At 32.6% G+C, this 20,127-nt stretch overlaps 2 protein-coding genes across 5 annotated transcripts; one reads left to right on the top strand and one right to left on the bottom strand.

The window, feature by feature from the left end:
* Positions 1 to 1,716: 1,716 nt before the first annotated feature.
* Positions 1,717 to 4,919, bottom strand: LOC131650743 (ADP-ribosylation factor 2). The gene is made up of 7 exons (XM_058920443.1): positions 4,764 to 4,919; positions 4,162 to 4,334; positions 3,305 to 3,375; positions 3,030 to 3,149; positions 2,295 to 2,413; positions 2,127 to 2,208; positions 1,717 to 1,981 (listed from the first exon to the last, which is right to left on the bottom strand). Exons 2-7 carry the CDS (start codon positions 4,307 to 4,309, stop codon positions 1,976 to 1,978), a joined length of 546 nt encoding a protein of 181 aa, XP_058776426.1. The 5' UTR covers positions 4,310 to 4,334; positions 4,764 to 4,919; the 3' UTR covers positions 1,717 to 1,975.
* Positions 4,920 to 9,630: 4,711 nt separating this feature from the next.
* Positions 9,631 to 12,845, top strand: LOC131650744 (kinesin-like protein KIN-12A). Of its 4 annotated transcripts, none has more exons than XM_058920444.1 (6): positions 11,207 to 11,329; positions 11,441 to 11,488; positions 11,727 to 11,843; positions 11,925 to 11,996; positions 12,081 to 12,134; positions 12,224 to 12,835. In XM_058920444.1, the coding sequence occupies exons 3-6, from the start codon at positions 11,751 to 11,753 to the stop codon at positions 12,320 to 12,322; spliced, it is 318 nt and encodes a 105-aa protein (XP_058776427.1). In that variant the 5' UTR covers positions 11,207 to 11,329; positions 11,441 to 11,488; positions 11,727 to 11,750; the 3' UTR covers positions 12,323 to 12,835. The 4 variants fall into 4 exon arrangements, with proteins under 4 accessions (XP_058776430.1, XP_058776427.1, XP_058776429.1 ...); XM_058920445.1 differs by having other exon boundaries at positions 11,257 to 11,329; positions 11,424 to 11,488; positions 12,224 to 12,838; XM_058920447.1 differs by lacking the exons at positions 11,207 to 11,329; positions 11,441 to 11,488 and adding an exon at positions 9,631 to 9,830 and having other exon boundaries at positions 12,224 to 12,845.
* Positions 12,846 to 20,127: the final 7,282 nt, after the last annotated feature.

The raw sequence follows: 20,127 nt of genomic DNA, 5'->3' as shown, positions 1-20,127 counted from the left end.
TCCCTCTTCTGATCGGTGAGATATCCATCACACTTGATGATACATCTTTTGATCTAGGAAGATTATTAAACTATTACAAACTCACTAGACCTGAGGCATTAAAGGTGATGGTGCTATATTTGGGAGCTGGTCATATGATGTCAAGCAAGGAGATAGATGACACCATAGAATGTCATTTCAAGTTTGAATTTCTAGAGAGGTTTACATCTACCACCTGAATGCGGCAGTTGAGGTTGATGGTGATAATGCACGGGAAGCACATCATGGAGTATATGCATTAAGGTCATATCTCTTGTATTTAGTTGGCACATCCATATTTATGGACAAAAGGGCATACTACGTTGATGTCGTCTACAAGAGATAATTAATATGGAAAAAATTCATGAGTACAACTAGGGAACCTCTTGTTTGGTTTACCTCTACTCCAAAATAGGTGGAGCTTGTTTATAAAATACTAGGCAGATGACAGGAAGCAACGCTCTATTTGCAGTAATATATTTTCATCTTTACCGTTACTAATTTTTATTAACACTTATACTACGCCGTTTTACCACGTGGATATATGGATAACTACGACGAGGTTTTACCACGTGCTCGCTCCTTCATCCCACTCAGAGGGAATTAGACAACTGAGTCATTATGAGTTTATCTAGACCGCTTCTCGAAAGATGATATAAACTTCACATTGTACGACAATCACCATGAGACATGCCCCTTCGATGAGATATTTCTACTTCATAGGGATGGCTTATGGGTCACGACTGATGTATCAACATCTACCTGAGTGAGTCATCTGCTAGTTCGGTTATCTGCAGGGTATTCCTAAAGCCCACACCGTTGTTGCTCCTTCCACACTTTGTCGCTAATATGTTGATGAGATATTTTCACAATATTATAATCATTTGATTCCTTTGAATGTAGGTTGTGCGCCACCTCCGAACAAGGCATGGCAACCCATGGAATACTGCATACATCTACATCCAATAATTTTTTAAAATAGTTCGAAGGTGAACATACATACCCAACAATATTAACTTTCATAATATTTTTCTATTTTTCTATTTTAGTGTGTACGAAGGGAGTCAAAATTTTAACTTTCATATTATTCCAAAGACACTTTCAAATTTTTTAAGAGTGACTCCTTATCACTAAGGATAGAAAAAGCAATTAGAAAAATAGCCTCCAATTTAAATATGTGATATACATAAAGCCTTTAGAAACTACCTTTTTTTCTAATTCTAACGAGATCGATGTTTAAAAACAAAACCATGTTTATCAAAATCTAAAATAGATAGTTAGGAGAACATAAAGCCTCTCTTCATTGTTACGGTCTTGTCAATCTGCTATCAGTATCCGAGAATATAAAACAATAATAACTGAGTTTAGGTCAAATTTATGTCCCAAAAATTTGATTTTTGCAGAGTAAAAAAATACACACGATAAAATTTATTTAAAGTAAATAAATAAAACACTAATCGTCAATGAAAATCGTTCCAATTAAATTTTACAAAACCAAATTTATTCAAAATAAGTATAACAATCACCAATATGACTATCCTATATTATGAAAACAGTCATCCATACAATTAGCATTGAGCACCGAGTTACGAGCGTCTAAAGAAGTATGAACATTGTACTTTCTTTGGTATCTTACAAAAAACAAAATCTCCATCCGATACTAAATATGAAAAGGTATATATGACCAAGACAAACGTATAAATCAGAACCTGATGGCGCATAGAATTAGTATCTCCATTACAGTTGAAGGCTTTGCATCCAAACCCATTAGAAAGCTCAAAAGTATTAAACATCCCATGAAACAAATTCCTACTACAATTGTAGTCACCAATATGTCCTAAATCATAATACATGAACACAAATTCAAGTTGTTTCGGAAGAGGACTCGGAAATAAAAGCTAGATAATATTCACCCCTGCATCCAGAAATACCGAACCAAAAGACTCCCAAAATGATATTATGCCTGCAATAATAAGAGAATCGAGAAGAAAATAAGCAACCTTACTAGTTCCAATAATCCAAAATGTGTATGACTTTTCAAGGACCAAAAACATATTTATGTCTTGAAAAATAAAATATGCACAATAAAGGAAGAAACTAATGGCTACCTTATTGGCTATATTGTTGGAAAGCCAGTCCAAACCTTCATAAAGACCCTCCCCAGAGGTTGCACAAGTGCTCTGGATGTACCTGGAAGAACCAGAAGAGTGTGTTAGATCACAATAGGATAGCTATAAGTACTGAATATGAAGTGCTTCGTTATCAAAAAAAATTACCAGTGGCGCTGTCTGAGAGAGTGGAGACCCAGCTTGTCAGTAATCTCAGCAGCATTCATTGCATTGGGAAGATCTTGTTTGTTGGCAAACACAAGCAATACTGCATCTCTCAGTTCATCCTGAAATAATCATTGAAATAAAGGATTCGAAACATTGACGTTTAGTTACAAGACCACATAAAAGAGAAAGCAAGGAACAAGGACTCAAGGAGACTAATGATTCTTGTCATGAATGTTTTATACATTGAAGTTAACTGAGAAGTACATTCAATCAGAAGCATTATAAGATATTGTTTAGGAAGAATTGGTCATTCAACTTCGAAAAGACATCTCAGTCACACCAATATACAGTGGTCATCAGAAATTATGATCCAGCAGAAACACATGAATTAACAGCAACAATGGTGGAGGGAGGGTGTTTCATGAGAAGTTCAAAAGAAATTTGTTTTCATCAATGGAAAGACAACAAATGAGCATGCGAAAATGATGATCTAGACTGATGTATCGCTAGCAAAGTCAGCCATAACAGATGCAGAAAATATATTGTGCTTAAAGAAACCCCAGAATCATCTTCATTGGTAAATATGATCCTTAGGTCCTTATATTACAACTAATATTTGGGTTCCTTCCTGCCTTTTGGCCACTAAGTGGTCTATTTGAACGGAGATGTGTAATCTAACATGAAAAGAATATGAAGATGAAAACATAGCATAACGTGAGAAACTATACAAAGTACCTCATTCAACATTCTATGTAGCTCATCTCTGGCCTCAACAACTCTGTCCCTGTCATTACTGTCTACGACAAAAATAAGACCCTGAGTGTTCTGGAAGTAGTGCCTCCACAAGGGACGAATCTGTAGAAGAAAGCATAAGTATTTATTTCTATCAGAACACTACGCCAACCAACATTCAGTTGTAAGGCAGGGGAACAATAGTGGGGGTGGGTGGGATATACTAAATATCTTGTAAAGTGCACTTTTTTCCGAAGGAATAAGGATAAAATATACACCTTGTCCTGACCTCCGACATCCCAAACAGTGAAGCTAATGTTCTTGTATTCGACAGTCTCAACATTGAACCCTAAATAAAAATAAATATCAATAAACATTTTAATGAATATAGCATCACAGCATTTTAGCAATCTGATTAACCTTTTAACAAACACTCAAATGTCAAAATAATCTTTCAATGATTATGAGTAATACAAATAAAGCTTTCCATGTAAGAGTAATTCTTCCATAAACACCAATGAACTTATTAAAAAAACTGCTATAGGAACCAAATGCATATTTCAATTGAGAAGCTCTCATAAGGTAAAACATAAGCCAAACTAAGCCATTAAGGTTGTTGAATGATACTTGTAAACCCAACATCAAGCACACGCACATGTTAAACAAAATATGACATAAGCACTAGAGTTAAGACTCTTTCACCGGTTTAACAATGTGTTGATCACATTCCATCTTAAAAGATCATTGAATTAACAAGAAATTTATTTTTTGAAATCTTGGTAACCGGTCTAATCAAGGGGACCAATCCCACCACCCACCTGTGGGATGCCGTTTAAAGCCAGAGCAAAGCTCAAAGCTCTCCCCAACACGGGACTTGGCTCAAACTTGAGAGGAACACACTCTTAGAACCCAAGTCTTCGGTTCACCACTAGGCCAACCCCTAAGGTTATTTAAGTTAACAGGAAAATAATTCAATTATATACTACAAGTACTAATCAATTGACTAAGATATAAAGATACCGGGAAAAAAACAAAAGTGAGTACATTCTATATGCACATCAAAATTCCTAGAGGTTAAAAAACAAATCTGATTTACTCATTTAGATAAGGACGCAAGTAGAGCCGAAAAACTTACCGATGGTAGGGATGGTGGTGACAATTTCTCCAAGCTTGAGCTTATACAGGATAGTGGTCTTACCAGCAGCATCGAGACCCACCATCAAAATTCTCATTTCCTTCTTCGCGAATAACCGACTGAAAAGCTTCGTGAATGTTAACCCCATTGCTTCTTCGCTTACTTGATCCTCCCTAATATCATTGTTCAATCAAATTTTCAATCAGAAAACAACAAATTTCCAAAAATAAAAAATAAAATCTCATTAAATCCGTCAAAATTTCTTCTCACAAATCGATCAAATCAAAATGGCGTCAATGTCACCAGATTCAATCAGATCTCAAGCTTAAAGAAAAAAAACAGTAACATACAAATCGATTGGAACCGTAAATCATTTCGTGACAATCGAAACGGATTGCACAGAAAAAAGTTGCTACAAAAAAATAAATAAAATTTCGATAAAAAGAGGAGAATGATCTGAACAACAAAAAACCAGAAGATCTGAAAAGTTTCAGATCGAACAAACAGAAACGGAAACTCGGTGACATCGCGTGAAATAGAAGTGTGATTGGAGATGAATCGATTTGCATGATGAAGAGATTGGATCTGAGGATTGAAATTACCTTTGAAGAAGAAAAGTTGATGCAGTGGAAAACGCAGAGACACGGAGAGAGAGGTGAAGGATGCTTTGCAGCAACGCGGAATGGGAAGAGAAATGGGTATGAGAATTGATTTTATTACACCAAAAGGGTACCACCACAATTGGTTCTTTTTATTTGCTTAAAATAAAAAATTAATAAAACCTCTATTAAAATTAATCTATCATCTACTTAATATAAATCTAAGGTTGTAAATCTAAGGTTGTCATGATGACAACCCTAGACACGTGTCATGCTAATAGCTAATCTAACATGAACCCTACACACATGGCATCCTCATAGCCACTCTAACATCAACCCTAATTATATTTTTCATAATTTTACATTAATAACTAATAATAATAATAATAATAATAATAATAATAATAATAATAATAAAAAAATATAATATTGCACTAACTCTATTAAAAATAATAATAATAGTAAAATTAATAACTATTACATTTGAGAAGTGATAATAAGAAAAGTTTAATGGAAACATCAATTAAATTTATTTACATTTATCAATATAACATTTGAGAAGTGATAATAAGAAAAGTTCAAATAAGTTTATTATATTAAAAGAAATTAATACAATCTTTAATTTTTTTAAATTTTTCACTCCTGTCATTTATTTATATGGAATCCTAACAATTATTTTCTATTTATAATTTATTATTTTATAATATTATATCATATTATTTTATCGATAATTAACATTATAATTAATATTCGCTAATATGTATTATAAATTATTTTATTAATGTTGATATTTATAGTTTAAATAATAAATGAATATCTGCAATGTTGATTGATATACTTTAATTATAGTTACGATGGATTAATGTCTAATAAAAAGATATAACACAAATGAATTACTATCAATAATTTAAATAATAATAAATAGATAAAACATACGAATATTACAACTAAAATATACTTAAAGTTCTTATGTGGGCAATATTATAATCAAATATAATATATTATTTAAATTAAAAGGAAGATTGTCATGACGACAACCATAACCACGTGTTATCATGAGAACAATTCTTAAAAAAATTTCTAACATGTTATTTACTAATTTGACCCTAATAAAATTCATAATAATAATAATAATATAACATCCAATTTATTAAAATTTATAAAAAAAAAAATTAAATTTTAAAATTTTTTAATATAATTTTGACCTAATTAATTAAATATTTCTACGAAATTAAAAAAAAAAAGTTTCTTTCTTCTCCTAATTGAAAAAAACATTATTTTTAATATAAATTAATAATTTATGTTTAGATAATACGTCATAATAATAAAAAAATTAAAATAATATATTATAAAATATATAATTTCTTATAAATTTTAGAATTAAAATAAAAAACCTCATTAAAAGAATTTAAAGTCAATTTATTCTATTTTATACAAAAAAAAGTTTTTAATAAATTTTAGAATTAAAATTTAATAAAACTCATTAAAAATAACAATTTTAATTTATTCTTATTATTTCTGTTTTTTCCACTTTATGGCTATTAAAAAACATACAATTTATTGAAATTTATAACGTTTAAATATTATATTATATTTCATAGTATATTTTCTACAAAAAATTATGAAGAAAAATCATAAAAATATTAGAAAACATAAATATTTTTATAATTATTAATATTCTTATATAAGATATTATAAAAATTATAATTATTAATAATTTTATAATTTTATAATTTTTACGAAAATTAGAAAAATTCGTACTTTACACCTATAAATATTTTTATAAATTTATATTTTTTAAAAACATTCATACTAATTTATTTCAATTATTTATCTTTCTTTTTTACTTTATATCTAATAATAACATTCAAATCAAAACCGCTTACGTATTCATCTTCTTTTTCATTATCACTTACTCATTTCAATTTATTCTAATTTTAATTTTTTTAATTTATGTTTTTTCAATAACACTCATGATCTCCCGCATGATCATTATTATGTTTAAGATGAAAATTTATATTATATACATTGATTTTTTTAAAATTTCTATACTTTAATTATTTAGATATATTATATTTATTCTTACACTCAATATATTTCTGTATATTTAATTAAAAATGTAACTCTTAAATAACTCTTGCTATTTTTTTTTTATCATTGTTACTATAATAAAAAAATTCAAAAGACGTGTTAAAATTAGAAATATGGATAGATAGTTACAATAAACATATATTAATTATAATAATGACAAAATTAAAGTTCTACATAAAACTATTATTATGTATAATTGTTATAATAAATTATATTGATAATAAAACGGTACCTAATTAAATAGTTTTTATTGTGTATAGTATAATTGGGGATATTATTCATGATGGCAATTTTTGTTAATCTTTTCAATTTCTTTAAATAATAAAAATATTTATTCACCAACTCATATGGAAGGAAATGAGATCTACTTTTTATTTTGTATTGATATTTAATTTTATTAATTTTTTTAAGTTCTCATTTATTATTTTTTTATAATATAACATTATTCACGTAAATATAACATATCTTTCTAATTTAAAGAAAATAATCTAAAAAGAAGTATAATTTATTAAGATTTTTCATACTGTAAAATTTTATTTTGTATTTAACATAATTTTAAAGCATGTTCAATCATATAATTATAATTAACTATACTTAATCAAATATATTATTTCATTTAAAAAATCAAGGTAAAAATTTTAAACAAACCCGTGCAACGCACGGGCCAAAAATCTAGTATAAGAAAAGTCTATCATTTCCTGATCAATTGGTCTATCCACATCAGCATCTCTACTCTCAAAAATCCACATCAGCAACCTCAAAATTGTGCTCTGCATCAATACAATTCACGTTCAAAATTCCAGCGGTTACTATCTCCCCATGTTCAATGGAGGTTACAATTCTACTCTCCATATTCCATTCAATTCAATTACAGACGTTGAAAAACAAACCATTCACACAACCTTTCATCAACCCTCATCACAACAATCACCACAAACTACCTTCAAATATGAACAATTACACCAAATGTATCATTGCACCGCAACAGATTCACAATGCGGGAAGCACCATTATCGGTAACAAATCTTCAGCAGCAAATTAAACAAACGTACAACTTCTTCCGCTCACAACTCAACACACGCGGAAACTTCTGACTCCCGACGCACCTTCATCGTCATCTCGTGAGAACAACATCTTCAGCCACACGATGGTAACCTGATATACAACGACATCACTAGAAAAGCACGGTTGCGACATCAGATTCACGAACAACAATTTGCGGATCCGTCAATAAGCTTCCATTCGCACACTGATCGAAGCAATTACTGAGTTTTGTCTGAATTTTTAGATAAGGTTTGTTTTTTAATGCAGATTAGATAGATTTCTTTCATGTGCATTTTCTGATCGGTTTTGCTTTTGTTTTTGTAAACATTTGGTTTTTAAGATTGTGGTCGGGTGGTGGCTGATGATGTTGTTCCTGGTGTTAATCAAATTCCAGTTAAGGCTCCCAGGAAGGTTCCTCGATCGCCTTATAAGGTGAATTTGATTTATTTTCTTAATCTATTTTATGCTGTTGATTTAGGTTTTTGATGTTAGTGGAGTTGAGAATTTATGGTTTCGTTTGATAGGTTTTGGATGCACCTGCGTTGCAAGACGATTTTTAAAGTTATCTGGTGGATTGGTCTTCGCCCAATGTGTTGGCGTTTGGTATGGGTATGCACCTTTCATCGAAGATGCCAACGAAAGGGTAACCTTCATCTTTCCCTCATCAATTTCATTCAATTAGCATCAGGGTTTGTTTGCACAGTCGCAAATCTGTTCAATTTCGGTTCTCTCTTCGGATTTTGAAGTTAATTATTCAATTATAACACTATTATATTTATCGATATCTAAATTCGTAGAACAATTCTATGTTATAGTTATATATTTGCATGATTTTAGTCATTTACTTGATTTTGATTTTTTTTGGCATACAGGGCAATAAAGCAAATGGATGGTGGGAAAGTTTCTTGCCCCTTGGACAGAAAGAGGTGACGTCGTCGTAAGACATATTTTCCATTCTGTTTCAGTAGCTGGTACTCATATTGTTGGTTCTCAGGAGCAACTTTGCATTCATGAAAAAGTGAAGTTACTTCACGGAAAAACACAAACAAATGCTTGGCGATCTTCCTGTCGAAGGCGTGCAAAGCAGAAACATCAATGTAACAATTTCAAAAATGTTCCTGGAAAGTTTTTAAAACCTTTTTCTTTGCATTTAATATAAGCACTTATCAGTTATGAATTACTTGTGAAAGTGTTTAGTGAAATTATTGCATCAACTGAGGATAAAGTGTTTCTTATACCATTATGGTCCTATTAAGTTTGTTCCCCGAGTGATAAAGTGTTTAATAATTTGTGTGATTGTGTTGGGGTAACATTTTTTCTGTTTGTGCTATCTTGAAATATTTGCATTATGTTGGCATTACATGCAAGTGTTTTGATGATGTTTGTTTTACTTGCTGGATCAAACTTCTTCAAATTGTGCAGTCAGGAGATTTATAAGTAAGTACAATAATAGAACATTATTTTGTATGAATAGTGAATATAAATTGAATTTTCAAAACTAACCTTACATTGAATTCAGGTATGCATTGAAGGAGATGGATTATGAGTTATGACTCTTTAGATCTTTCAATAGGAATGGTTGCAAATCTTCACCTCAAAAAGATGTAAGTATAAAGGAGTATATTATATTTTCATATTTATTTAATCTCATTTTGTGTGACTAACAGTTTAACAAATAAACTCTATCAGGTGATCAGGTGAGGAAGTTCGGTTGGAATTCATAGAGAAAGTGGTTTTGAGAATAAGTCTGTTGAGATGCACCAGGAGGCTCTCACTAAGGCTCTTCCAGGAGACAATTTCGGATTCAATGTTAAGAATGTTGCTGTCAAGGATCTCAAGTGTGGTTTTGTTGCATCCAACTACAAGGACGACCCTGCCAAGGAAGTTGCCAACTTCACTTCCCAAGTTATCACATGAACCATCCAGGAAAAATCGGTAATGGATATGCACCAGTGCTCGATTGCCACACCTCTCACATTGCTGTGAAGTTTGCTAAATTGATCACCAAGATTGACAGACGATCCAGTAAGGAGATTGAGAAGGAGCCAAAGCTTTTGAAGAATGGGGATGCATGTATGGTTAAGATGATTCCAACAAAGCCCATGGTGGTGGAAACTTTTGCCGAGTATCCTCCTCTTGGTCATTTTGCTGTGAGGGACATGAGACAACAACTAAGGGTGATACTCTTTTTTCTCTACATGTTATGAATTCTCTACATGTTATGAAGAAAACCATTTTATTATGCATTCTCTTTTTTCTCTTTTAGTCGAGGAAAACCATTTTATTATTAGTGGTTGGATGTTTCACGGTTTATGTGTTGTTGCAGACGTTGCCAATAGTATTGTCATTTTGTTTTAATGATTACTCTCATAACTTTCCTTGAGGAAGTTACTTAGTGTTATCATAACAGTCTCTTGGGAAGTTAATACTGGTTGTAACTTCTATGATCCATCAAGGCATATTTCATACATGTTACAGCAAAAATTGACATATCTAAGGAAGGCACACTGCAGTAAGAGGGAAGTGAGACATGTTTACTACCACAGTGAGCCCGTCAATGGGTTGGTGGAGAGACTGTTATCTTTGATTTAGGATCACGGGTAAGCTGAGGCGTTGGACAAGATCATATTAATGTGGTGCTGAGTTGTTATACGACGTCAGCAGGAATAAATTAACATCATCGACAAAGCTGCCGATCTCAAGAGCACTGATTGTGAACTTTGATACACGCTGCGAAAACATGAGAGATTAGGGATGGCAATTTGGCCCATCCCCAGTGGGTACCCACAAAAATATCCACAATGGGTAGGGTAAAAACCCGCATAAATGGGTACGGGCACGGGCTCGGGTAATTACCCACTTAAATAAGCGGGTATGGGTGCGGGTATGGACAACTTAGTACCCAGCCCGCCCCATACCCACACAACATAAATATTTATATATTTTGATTTATATTATTATATTAAAATAAATGTCTATCGATTTTCAAAAATACATCGATAATAAACCATTACATATGTAACATAAGTGTTCGTTTATTTTATAATTTTACAATAAGTTTTTTGAAAATATTTAAATGTTACTAAAAACTTAAAATGGTATGATATTTTATAGTTGATATATTTATTTTTTATTAGAAATGCGGGTAATGGGTACGGGTATGGGTATTTACATACCCAAAGGGCACGGGTACAGGTGCTAAAGTTGTTACCCAAGCGGGTATGGGCTCGGGTACGGAGATTTTTTCCAACCGCGGGTATGGGGATGGGTACTATAGTACCCTACCCATACCCTGCCCATTGCCATCCCTAGAGAGATTGTCTTAGCATGCTGATAACGCTGTTTTGTTTTCTTCTTGAAAGTTATTTGATCTCTCTGAAAGTCTTCGAACCTTCGTTACTGAACCTTCATGCTCATTTTTTTCTAATATAGATGTAAGTTTTTTTTTCAAAACAGTATTGTATATGCTATGAATAGGTAATATTTACCAATAATTTCATTTTGAATTGTCCTAATTTATCTTTAAAGTTATTCTTGGAGTGCAGGGATTATAGCATGAGTTACATACTTACACAGTCTTCATTCCAGTGTGGGTAAGTTCATTTCATGCCATTTTATTCTTACTTTTCCTTTTAAGTTTTATATAGGACATAACATTTTAACCATATATAGACACTTCCTAAACATTGCTTTGAATTGTGATGCTATTGTTGGTTTGTGTATATTGCTTGATTTGAATAATCAAGGTCTATCCTCTAGCAGATAGTTGTGTTTCTCATAATGTGTTCCTGTTAGATTTGATTCTTTATATACTCTTTTTGAAATTGTTAGACGGGGATTGGGAAGACGTATACTATGTGGGGTCCTGCCAATTCTTTGGCTGAAGCAAAAGAGCAACAAGAACTTACACCCCGTGTTTTTGAAAGACTGTTTGCGCGCATAAAAGAAGTAAGAGTTTGGTTCTATTCCTAATTAAATTATTTGAAGATCTTGAGTTTTTGGTTGTTTACAGTTTTATTTACTTCACAGGAGCAAACAAAGGAGCAAACAAAGCATTATGATCAACAGTTCAATTATCAGTGCAACTGCTCTTTTCTTGAGGTTAATTGATTAACTATTTCTTTCAATGTTCCTAATCTTAAATTTGTCATTTTAATCCGCATAATAACACAATGTTTTTGGCAGATATACAATGAACAAATCACATATTTGTTGGATCCAAGTCAAAGGAACCTTCAGGTAGTAGAACCTAACCATTACAGGTTTTATTTATTGTTTATCATGTTTCACTGCTTTATACTGAAACTGATTTGTTATCCTTTATCCAGATTAGAGAAGATGTCAAATCAGGTGTGTATGTTGAGAATCTTACAGAGAATCAAGTGTCTACGATGGAGGATGTTACTCAGCTTTTATTGAAGGTGTGATTCATCACATTTCTTCGCAGGCATTGTATTAATACAAATATTATCACTATATAACTTAGAGCAATTTTTCGAACTTGTCTTAGCATGCTATTCTGTAGCATACAAGTTTTCGTACTCTAAAACTCAAGTAAATCAGTGGATATGCTTATTGATTGCCAAAAAAACTGTATGGTTTTGTGTTACGCGGACCCACTTGTATGAATCCAAATGATTTTCAAAATTTCTAATGGATTTTCTATTAGTTGCCCAAGAGTGAGGTGCTTCATAATGATAGTTTGCTTAGTATTATACACATTGAACTAAAGCTGTGAGTTTTAGTTGGTACATAGGTTCATCCATGTGATCAATATCGTAAGAACACTGTTGTTGGCATCCTTCAAGCAGAGCATGTGGTCAATATCGTAAGAACACTGTTGTTGGCTTGATGGTTATGTGTTTTTTTGTAGAAAATTATCTTCATGATTTAAATTATTTATTCTCCTCCTCTTCATTTTGCAGACATGTTTGAGCAAAGGAGGAGGTTTTCACTTCCCACCATGTCACATGTCGAATTTTTGTGGGATTAGGATCTTATTGGATTGTCCTCTAGATCTTTCTGCTCTTATGGCCTTCTCTCATGTACCTACTTCTTTGGATGCCTTGTCGTTGTAAGAAAGCAATAACAATGAGAAGCGACCGAAAATTTAAGATCTCCTTAAAGCTAAAAGCTTAATTTTTGCATAACCTTGGTACAAGACTGTTTTTATTGCACAACTCTCTTTCAGATCATCAGGACAACAAACAGTGGAGACATGACATAATGGAGCTCTTTTGTGGTCGACTGTATCATATTTTCTTTCTTAGCCCTGTAGAAAATATGAATATACTTTTCTACATGTACTTGAACAATACCCGGTTCCTGTTCATGTTTTGATGAAGTTTTAAGGATATTTTTATTATACATCCATTGCACCTCTTCTCTTTAATTTACTTATTACGGCGATTGATTTTAGTAGTTAGTCGTGAAAGCTATAGATTATAACTATGAGAGAGAATATTTCATTATTCCTACACCACAAATTCAATGGCAAGTGTGTGGACGTTTTTACTTTTCAACTTCAAAGCAATTCTCACATTTTTTTAGTATTGCCTCTTGGTATTATGTTTAGTTGTTAACGACTCTCACATTTTTTGAGTGTTGCCTATTGGTATAACTTCACCATGAATGTTTTTTTATACTATGAATTAGAGTTAACAGTAATATGTGTCATAAAATTTACATGATTCTTATGTTTATACAACTGGAATCTTGATTAAAGATATTTGTAAATAAAATGTTTTGTCACACCTTCCACCTTCACTATTGTCCTTCGATATATGTGCAACTTCACTAATACCCTCGAACGAATCTTGCCCAACAATAGCTTTTCCATTCCCTTATGTTTTACACACACTATTTTTATTTATGATAACCTTTAATCTAACTTATAATCTTTTTAAACATTTCTGATTTTCCTAAACCCAAATGCGCGGAAACGACGGGTACCCGTGCCAACGCACGGGTAAGACACTAGTTTATAAGTGGAATCTTCTTCTAGAGCCAAGTTTCATTGTGTAAACAATTGTTTCCCTTAAATATATCATGATTTTTGTTTTTAAAAACTTAAATGTAATTTTAGTTTTATTTTTAAAAAAATAAAGTTTTAACATTTTGTTCGATACGAAAACTAGAGTTGACCGGAAAAAATGGTGAATTCACAATTTGTTGCGGTAGATTGTGGCTTCGATGCAGTGGAAATGAGGTTTACCTGTAAGGTTAACACTTTAATGTTTAAAGTCAGTAAAGATGTGAAAATGGAGTTTGAATAGAAAATTATTTGAAAATATGTGAAGTGGTAGTTTTCTTCTTTAAACAGGGGAAGGGGTTGATAATTATATGTGTGTGGAACGGCGTGGAATGTGGTTAGCCGTTGGATTGATCGGTGCGATTAGCAATGGCATTCTCGTGAGAGATATTTTGTGACATGGAGGAAAAGGGGTCTTCAGGTCTCGCGTATATAACGTGTTGCTTCATAATTGGGCATTCATCTCCTGGGTCTTGCAAAAGGCCCAGAACAATTGTTTTCAAGCCCTTGTCTTTGATTTTCGGGACGATGATTTGTGATACACACTATTACGTGGCCACGAGATCTGTGGAAGGCATATATTAAACATTGTCGTATCTCAGGAATATGTGCATTAAATGTCTCTTTGGGAAATTGTAACATAATATTGGGAGTAACTGACACCTACTTTAGTCTTTAGTCTATGATGGTGAATCTTCACAATGTTGTAACTTCCTGTTTACGGTGATTTCCGGTAAACAACCGCTAGTCCTCCAAACTATAAAATATACTTTGGTTACTCGCAAGATCGACTAGATTGATCCTAGGACATAGTCAAACAATTGCCTTTTGATATGATTTGGTTCATATTTGTTTGTTCTTGCTTCGAAAACTCGTTTGTGATATGATCATATGACTATTCATGTGAAACAACACTTGTTATACATGCTAATATAACTTCGACAAAGAAAACATAAAAAGCGTGTAAACTGTAGAAATATAAAGTGCAAGAATATAACGTGCAAGAATGTTAAATGCAGAAACGTAAAATGCTTCGAAATGAAAGTTAAATGAAAACAATAAAGGAATTGGAAAGATACTTGAGTAAAGAAAGATACAAATGTATTTAAAATGGTGTTGGTGTCATACGTACATTTCTCAGCGAACTCGTTCTCTTAACACTTGATACTTGAGTAATTTGTGAGTGATTTGTACAAAATGAACACACGGAATCCTAACATTAAGACCCTTATTTATACTAATTTCGACCCTAACGGTCCTACACTAATCTGATGCCACGTTGCTCACATGAATCCCTGGGATGCCATCTGTCCTTGTTCGGTTACACAGACTATTTCGAAATTCAAATCCTCCTGCCTGAATCCTCTTTCGATACGTGGCAACGTGATCAGAACCGAGAATGCTATGAAAACACGTCAAGCTTCAGTACCTTTCGTATTTCGCAAAATGTTTAAGTCTTAAAGACAATTCACTTCGAATTAGCTCCAATTCTAATCATCTTTACTTCAACTTAAACAACATCCTCGAAACATGGCCATCAGTAGCCATTTTTAATCTCAGAAATGGTCATCAGTAACCATCTTTCTTCGAATTCTAACTCTTCAAAGAATATTTTCTCTAAACGAAATCTCCAGCCAACACTTCCACCGTGTTAATTTGATTCTATTTTGTGTTACAACAATTTAGTGAAACAAAAGATAAACTATGACAATACAATTTTTATTCTTTCTTGCTGATTGGTTCAACCTGTCTACAACTAGCTACCACCACTATTATCTTTGATCTTCACCAAGATCTTGATATCCAACCTTTGATGGACTTTAATCTTAATAAGTTCGTCGATCTTCACTCAATCTCAAAATTATAAGCTTTGAGTCCTTCTCTTAAACAGGTTGACAAATTCACATAAAAACTCCATAACAATGGAGAAGAGCTCTTTTACCTATTTCCTTCAAAGAACTAGACATATAATATTTCCTCACGATCAATCATCACACGTATAATTATTATAATGATTATCGACGAGCATAATGAAAGAGGTGATTTGAATGAGATGAAAATGTATTTTCTAAAACTTGTTTCTCACTAAAAAGTTTGTTCTCTCATAATTCAGATTAAGAGTTTTCTCATCAAGTTATTAATGAAATAAAATGAAAAAAAAAACTATTTGTATGTGCATGAGTTCAGGCACAAAGATTAGTAAAAATGCACTAAATAAATCTATTCAAGGTTGTAATGAATCCATTCAATTTTGAAAGAAGTTGAAAAAATGACTTGAGACGAAGCCAAAATGAATAAAGTATTTGGCCATTTGAATCAATTCAGTAAGGTTGTGACTTGATTCATTTCTGCCTCTGACTCAAGTATTCTTAGCCATGAATCACTCTTGCAAATAGAGCAAAAAAAACGTGTTTAAAGTAACTTTTTTAATCAAGCTTTATGTCAAAATGAATCAAGTCATTGACATAATGAATTAAGTCATTGACAGAATGAATCAAGTTATTAACAAAATGAATCATGTAACATCTCGTTTTTATTTATTAGTTATTTTATTAATCATTTATTTTATTAATTATTATGTGATATAGTAATTAATTAAATTGTGTGTTTTGTGAATATATGTGATATATATGTTTTAGGTTATTGGGTGAGAAAATAAAAAAAAATAGTTAATTGGCCCTAATAGTGTGTTAGGATGAGAAAGGCGGGGGTGAGATTTAGTAAGCCCATTAGTGTGAATTAAGTTAGTAAGGGTTAACTAAAATAAAGAATAGAAAGATAGTAAGGAAAGAAGAAAAACAAGAGAAGTGGAGAAAAAGAGGAGAAAGAAGATAAAAGAGAAAGGGAGAAGGAGGCAACCCTACGTAGGTTGAAGAATTTAAACAAAGATAAGGGTGGAACTTCATTTTATTATGGGTTTATGTGATTTGTATGCAATGGTTAGTAACATGTTAGGATTTGAGATTTTGATTCTAGGTTTTGACATGTTAGGTTTTGTTAAGATTCTTGAAATTGATGATTAAAGCATGTTTTGATGTTAATACTTGTTGTTATATGATGAATACATGTTAGAATACATCTATTTCGTGAATTTTGACTGTTTGGATGACTTTTGGAATGAAAAATCGTGTGGGACGGAATATGTTCGAAGCAGAATTTTTCTGCAAAATAGCACGCGGACTTAGCATGGTCCATGGTTCTTAGCGTGGTCTGGGAGAAAAAGTTTTATATTTTTGAAAACTGAACTAGGTCATGTGTGCTTGTGATTTATCATGAATTATGGTGAATTTTCTGGAATTTTTTGAAAATGTTTGGATGGCTTTGAGGCAATTCTTTGTGAAAACATAATACATGAATTTAGTGATTATGTGTGTCATGAATTACAATTTGTTAAAAATAACATTTTTGGGCATTGTTTGTTATGTGTTATTTATGGTGTGTTGATTTTGTGAGTGTTGTGAAGATGTTTTCATGTGTGATTGATAACATGAATATGTGTATGTTTGTGCAAACGTGAGGTGAATTCATATGAAATGAATGGTGAGATATATGCTTTTATGATTAAGATTTGGAGATGATACTTTGTTAATAATTGTGATTGAATTACTTGGTATTTTGAATCTATTGAGTTATGTCGTACGTGTAAACATCTGAATATGTATTTATAAAGTATTGAATACATGTGTGCTTGAAGTGTGTGGGATTCGTTGTCGTATGTTGTTATACATTGCTTATTATTATATATTTCTATAATGATATGAATTCTCACCATTCTGTTGAAATGATGTTTTGTATGACATCACTCAGGTATTGATGAGTAAAGGTGCTCGCATGCAAGGATATAGTCGTGGAGCTATTCCTTTATTTATCGCATTCTTAGGTAGAGAGTTCATGCTCTGATTATGTAACACGAGGATTGTTTGACTCATTTTTATTGTTTGTGTTTAGAGATATTGCTATATATTCTCTTTATATTTTGGATAGGTTGAGATTATGTGATGTGGCCTTGGTGCCTAATACTTTTATGCATGACTTTACATTATGAAACTTCGTTATTGGACCATAGTAGATTTGCCATCAAATGTTAAGCCTATTGGAAACAAATGGGTGTTCAAGGTTAAAATAAAGTTGATGGCACAATAGAGAGGTATAAAGCAAGATTGGTTGCTAAGGGATATAATCAAATTGAGGGGCTGGATTTCTTTGATACTTTCTCACTAGTAGCAAAACTCACCATAGTTCGAACATTGCTTGCCAATGCTGCCATCGGCAACTAGTTTCTGCATTAGCTCGATGTGAACAACGATTTTCTCCATGGAGAGCTACAAGATGATGTATATATGACTATACCTGAAGGAGTTAAGCATTGTAGGCCCAATCAGGTTTGTAAGTTACATAAGAGCCTCTACGGTCTGAAGCAAGCTAGCCGCAAATGGTATGAGAAGTTGACAACATTAGTCTTGCAACAAGGTTACACTCAATCCACCTCTGATTACACATTATTCACTTTGTCAACTGATACTGATTTTACAGCTCTCCTTGTTTATGTGGACGACATAATTTTGGTTGGAACTTCCATGTCTGAGTTCTCTTGAATTAAAACAATCTCTAGACATGAATTTCAGCATCAAAGATCTTGGTATGTTGAAATATTTCCTTGGATTAGAAGTTACTCATTCCAAGGAAGGGATTTCATTATCCCAACGAAAGTACTGCCTCGATTTGTTATAGGAATCTGGCCTACTTGGATCAAAATCAGCTCCAACTCCTCTTGATCCTTTAGTCAAGCTTCATGCTGATAACGAGAAGCCATTTGAAGACATTGGGGCTTATAGGAGACTCATAGGTCGTCTGCTTTATTTGAACATCACACGGCCCGACATTACATATGCTACACAACAATTGAGCCAATTCATACACAATCCCACTATGACACACTACCGTGCTGCTTGCAGAGTCATCCGTTACTTGAAAGGCAGCCCTGGCAGAGGTCTACTATATTGTAGGAATTCTAAGCTTCAACTTTTTGGTTTTTCATATGCTGATTGGGCAGGGTGCCTTGACTCTAGGAGGTCCATTTCAGGTTATTGTTTCTTTCTTGGGTCTTCCCTTATATCCTGATGCGCAAAGAAACAACAAACGATATCTAGATCTTCCTCGGAGGCTGAATATCGTGCACTATCGTTTGTTACATGTGAGCTCCTTTGGTTGACTGTTCTGATGAAGGGATTGCACATCACATGTTCAAAACCTCTTGTTCTCTATTGTGACAGCCAGAGTGCAATGCACATTGCCTCTAATCCGGTGTTTCACGAACGAACCAAACACTTAGATATTGATTGTCACTTGGTTAGGGAGAAACTCCAAAAGAGATTGCTTCGACTCTTGCCTATATCTACTCATGAACAGCTTGATGACTTCCTCACCAAAGCTCTATCTACTTCAATCTTCAACAAATTTATTTCCAAGTTTGGCATGATCAATATTCACCATGCTTAACTTGAGAGAGGCTATTGAAATATTAGACTAAGTGTAGTTTCTAATTAGATTTAGCTTAATACTACAGTAATATACAAGTGTCAACTTGTGATAGGTTATCAGCATTCTATTGGTTAGCATAGAATAGTTTTCCCTCCTTGTGAACCATTCAAAATGTTCATGTGATAGGTTATCATTATGATTGCATTCTATTGGTTAGCATAGAGGATAGTTTTCCCTCCTTGTGAACCATTCAAATGTGAACATATAGAGAAGCATAACAAATTTTCCCCTTTCTTCTTCGTTCTTTCAATCTTGATTACACGCTTCATCTCAATATTCACAATAAAAGTAGCTTCGAATTTTTCTTATTGATTATGATTTTGAAGAAAAATAAATATAAAATTAAATATATTAGATCAAAGACGGGTTCTTTATGAGAAGAGAAAAAAAAATTACCCTATCAATTAATAACAACCATATATCCTCCTCCCATGTCATACTTCAATTTTAAAATGAAGTATATAAGATGGCAAAGTGATATATGAAAAATGACAAAAAAGAATTGAAAGTGCTAATTTACCGTTCAAATGATAATTCTCATATAAACATATTAGGCACAATATTAAACATGCAAATACCGCTTTTGGGACACAATTTTTTCATGATACCTTGCAAAGAATATAAATATAAACAAACTACCCATCAATTATGAAAGGTATA

This window comes from Vicia villosa, linkage group LG2 (genome assembly GCF_029867415.1).
Source record: "Vicia villosa cultivar HV-30 ecotype Madison, WI linkage group LG2, Vvil1.0, whole genome shotgun sequence".
In the NCBI taxonomy this organism is placed as follows: Eukaryota; Viridiplantae; Streptophyta; class Magnoliopsida; order Fabales; family Fabaceae; genus Vicia; species Vicia villosa.
Note: the sequence above shows the minus strand (reverse complement) of the source record. Positions and strands in the feature narration are given on the sequence as shown.

Bases quoted from the DNA above. Each gene is read 5' to 3' on its own strand.
- LOC131650743 (XM_058920443.1), bottom strand. From the start codon at position 4,309: ATGGGGTTAACATTCACGAAGCTTTTCAGTCGGTTATTCGCGAAGAAG. The intron at 3,150-3,304 runs GTGTATATTTTA...TTTCTTCTACAG, and splicing joins ATGTCGGAGGTCAGGACAAG to ATTCGTCCCTTGTGGAGGCA. The intron at 2,209-2,294 runs GTAATTTTTTTT...TGGTTCTTCCAG, and splicing joins TCTCTCAGACAGCGCCACTG to GTACATCCAGAGCACTTGTG.
- LOC131650744 (XM_058920447.1), top strand. From the start codon at position 11,751: ATGTGGGGTCCTGCCAATTCTTTGGCTGAAGCAAAAGAGCAACAAGAA. The intron at 11,997-12,080 runs GTTAATTGATTA...TGTTTTTGGCAG, and splicing joins GCAACTGCTCTTTTCTTGAG to ATATACAATGAACAAATCAC. The intron at 12,135-12,223 runs GTAGTAGAACCT...TCCTTTATCCAG, and splicing joins CAAGTCAAAGGAACCTTCAG to ATTAGAGAAGATGTCAAATC.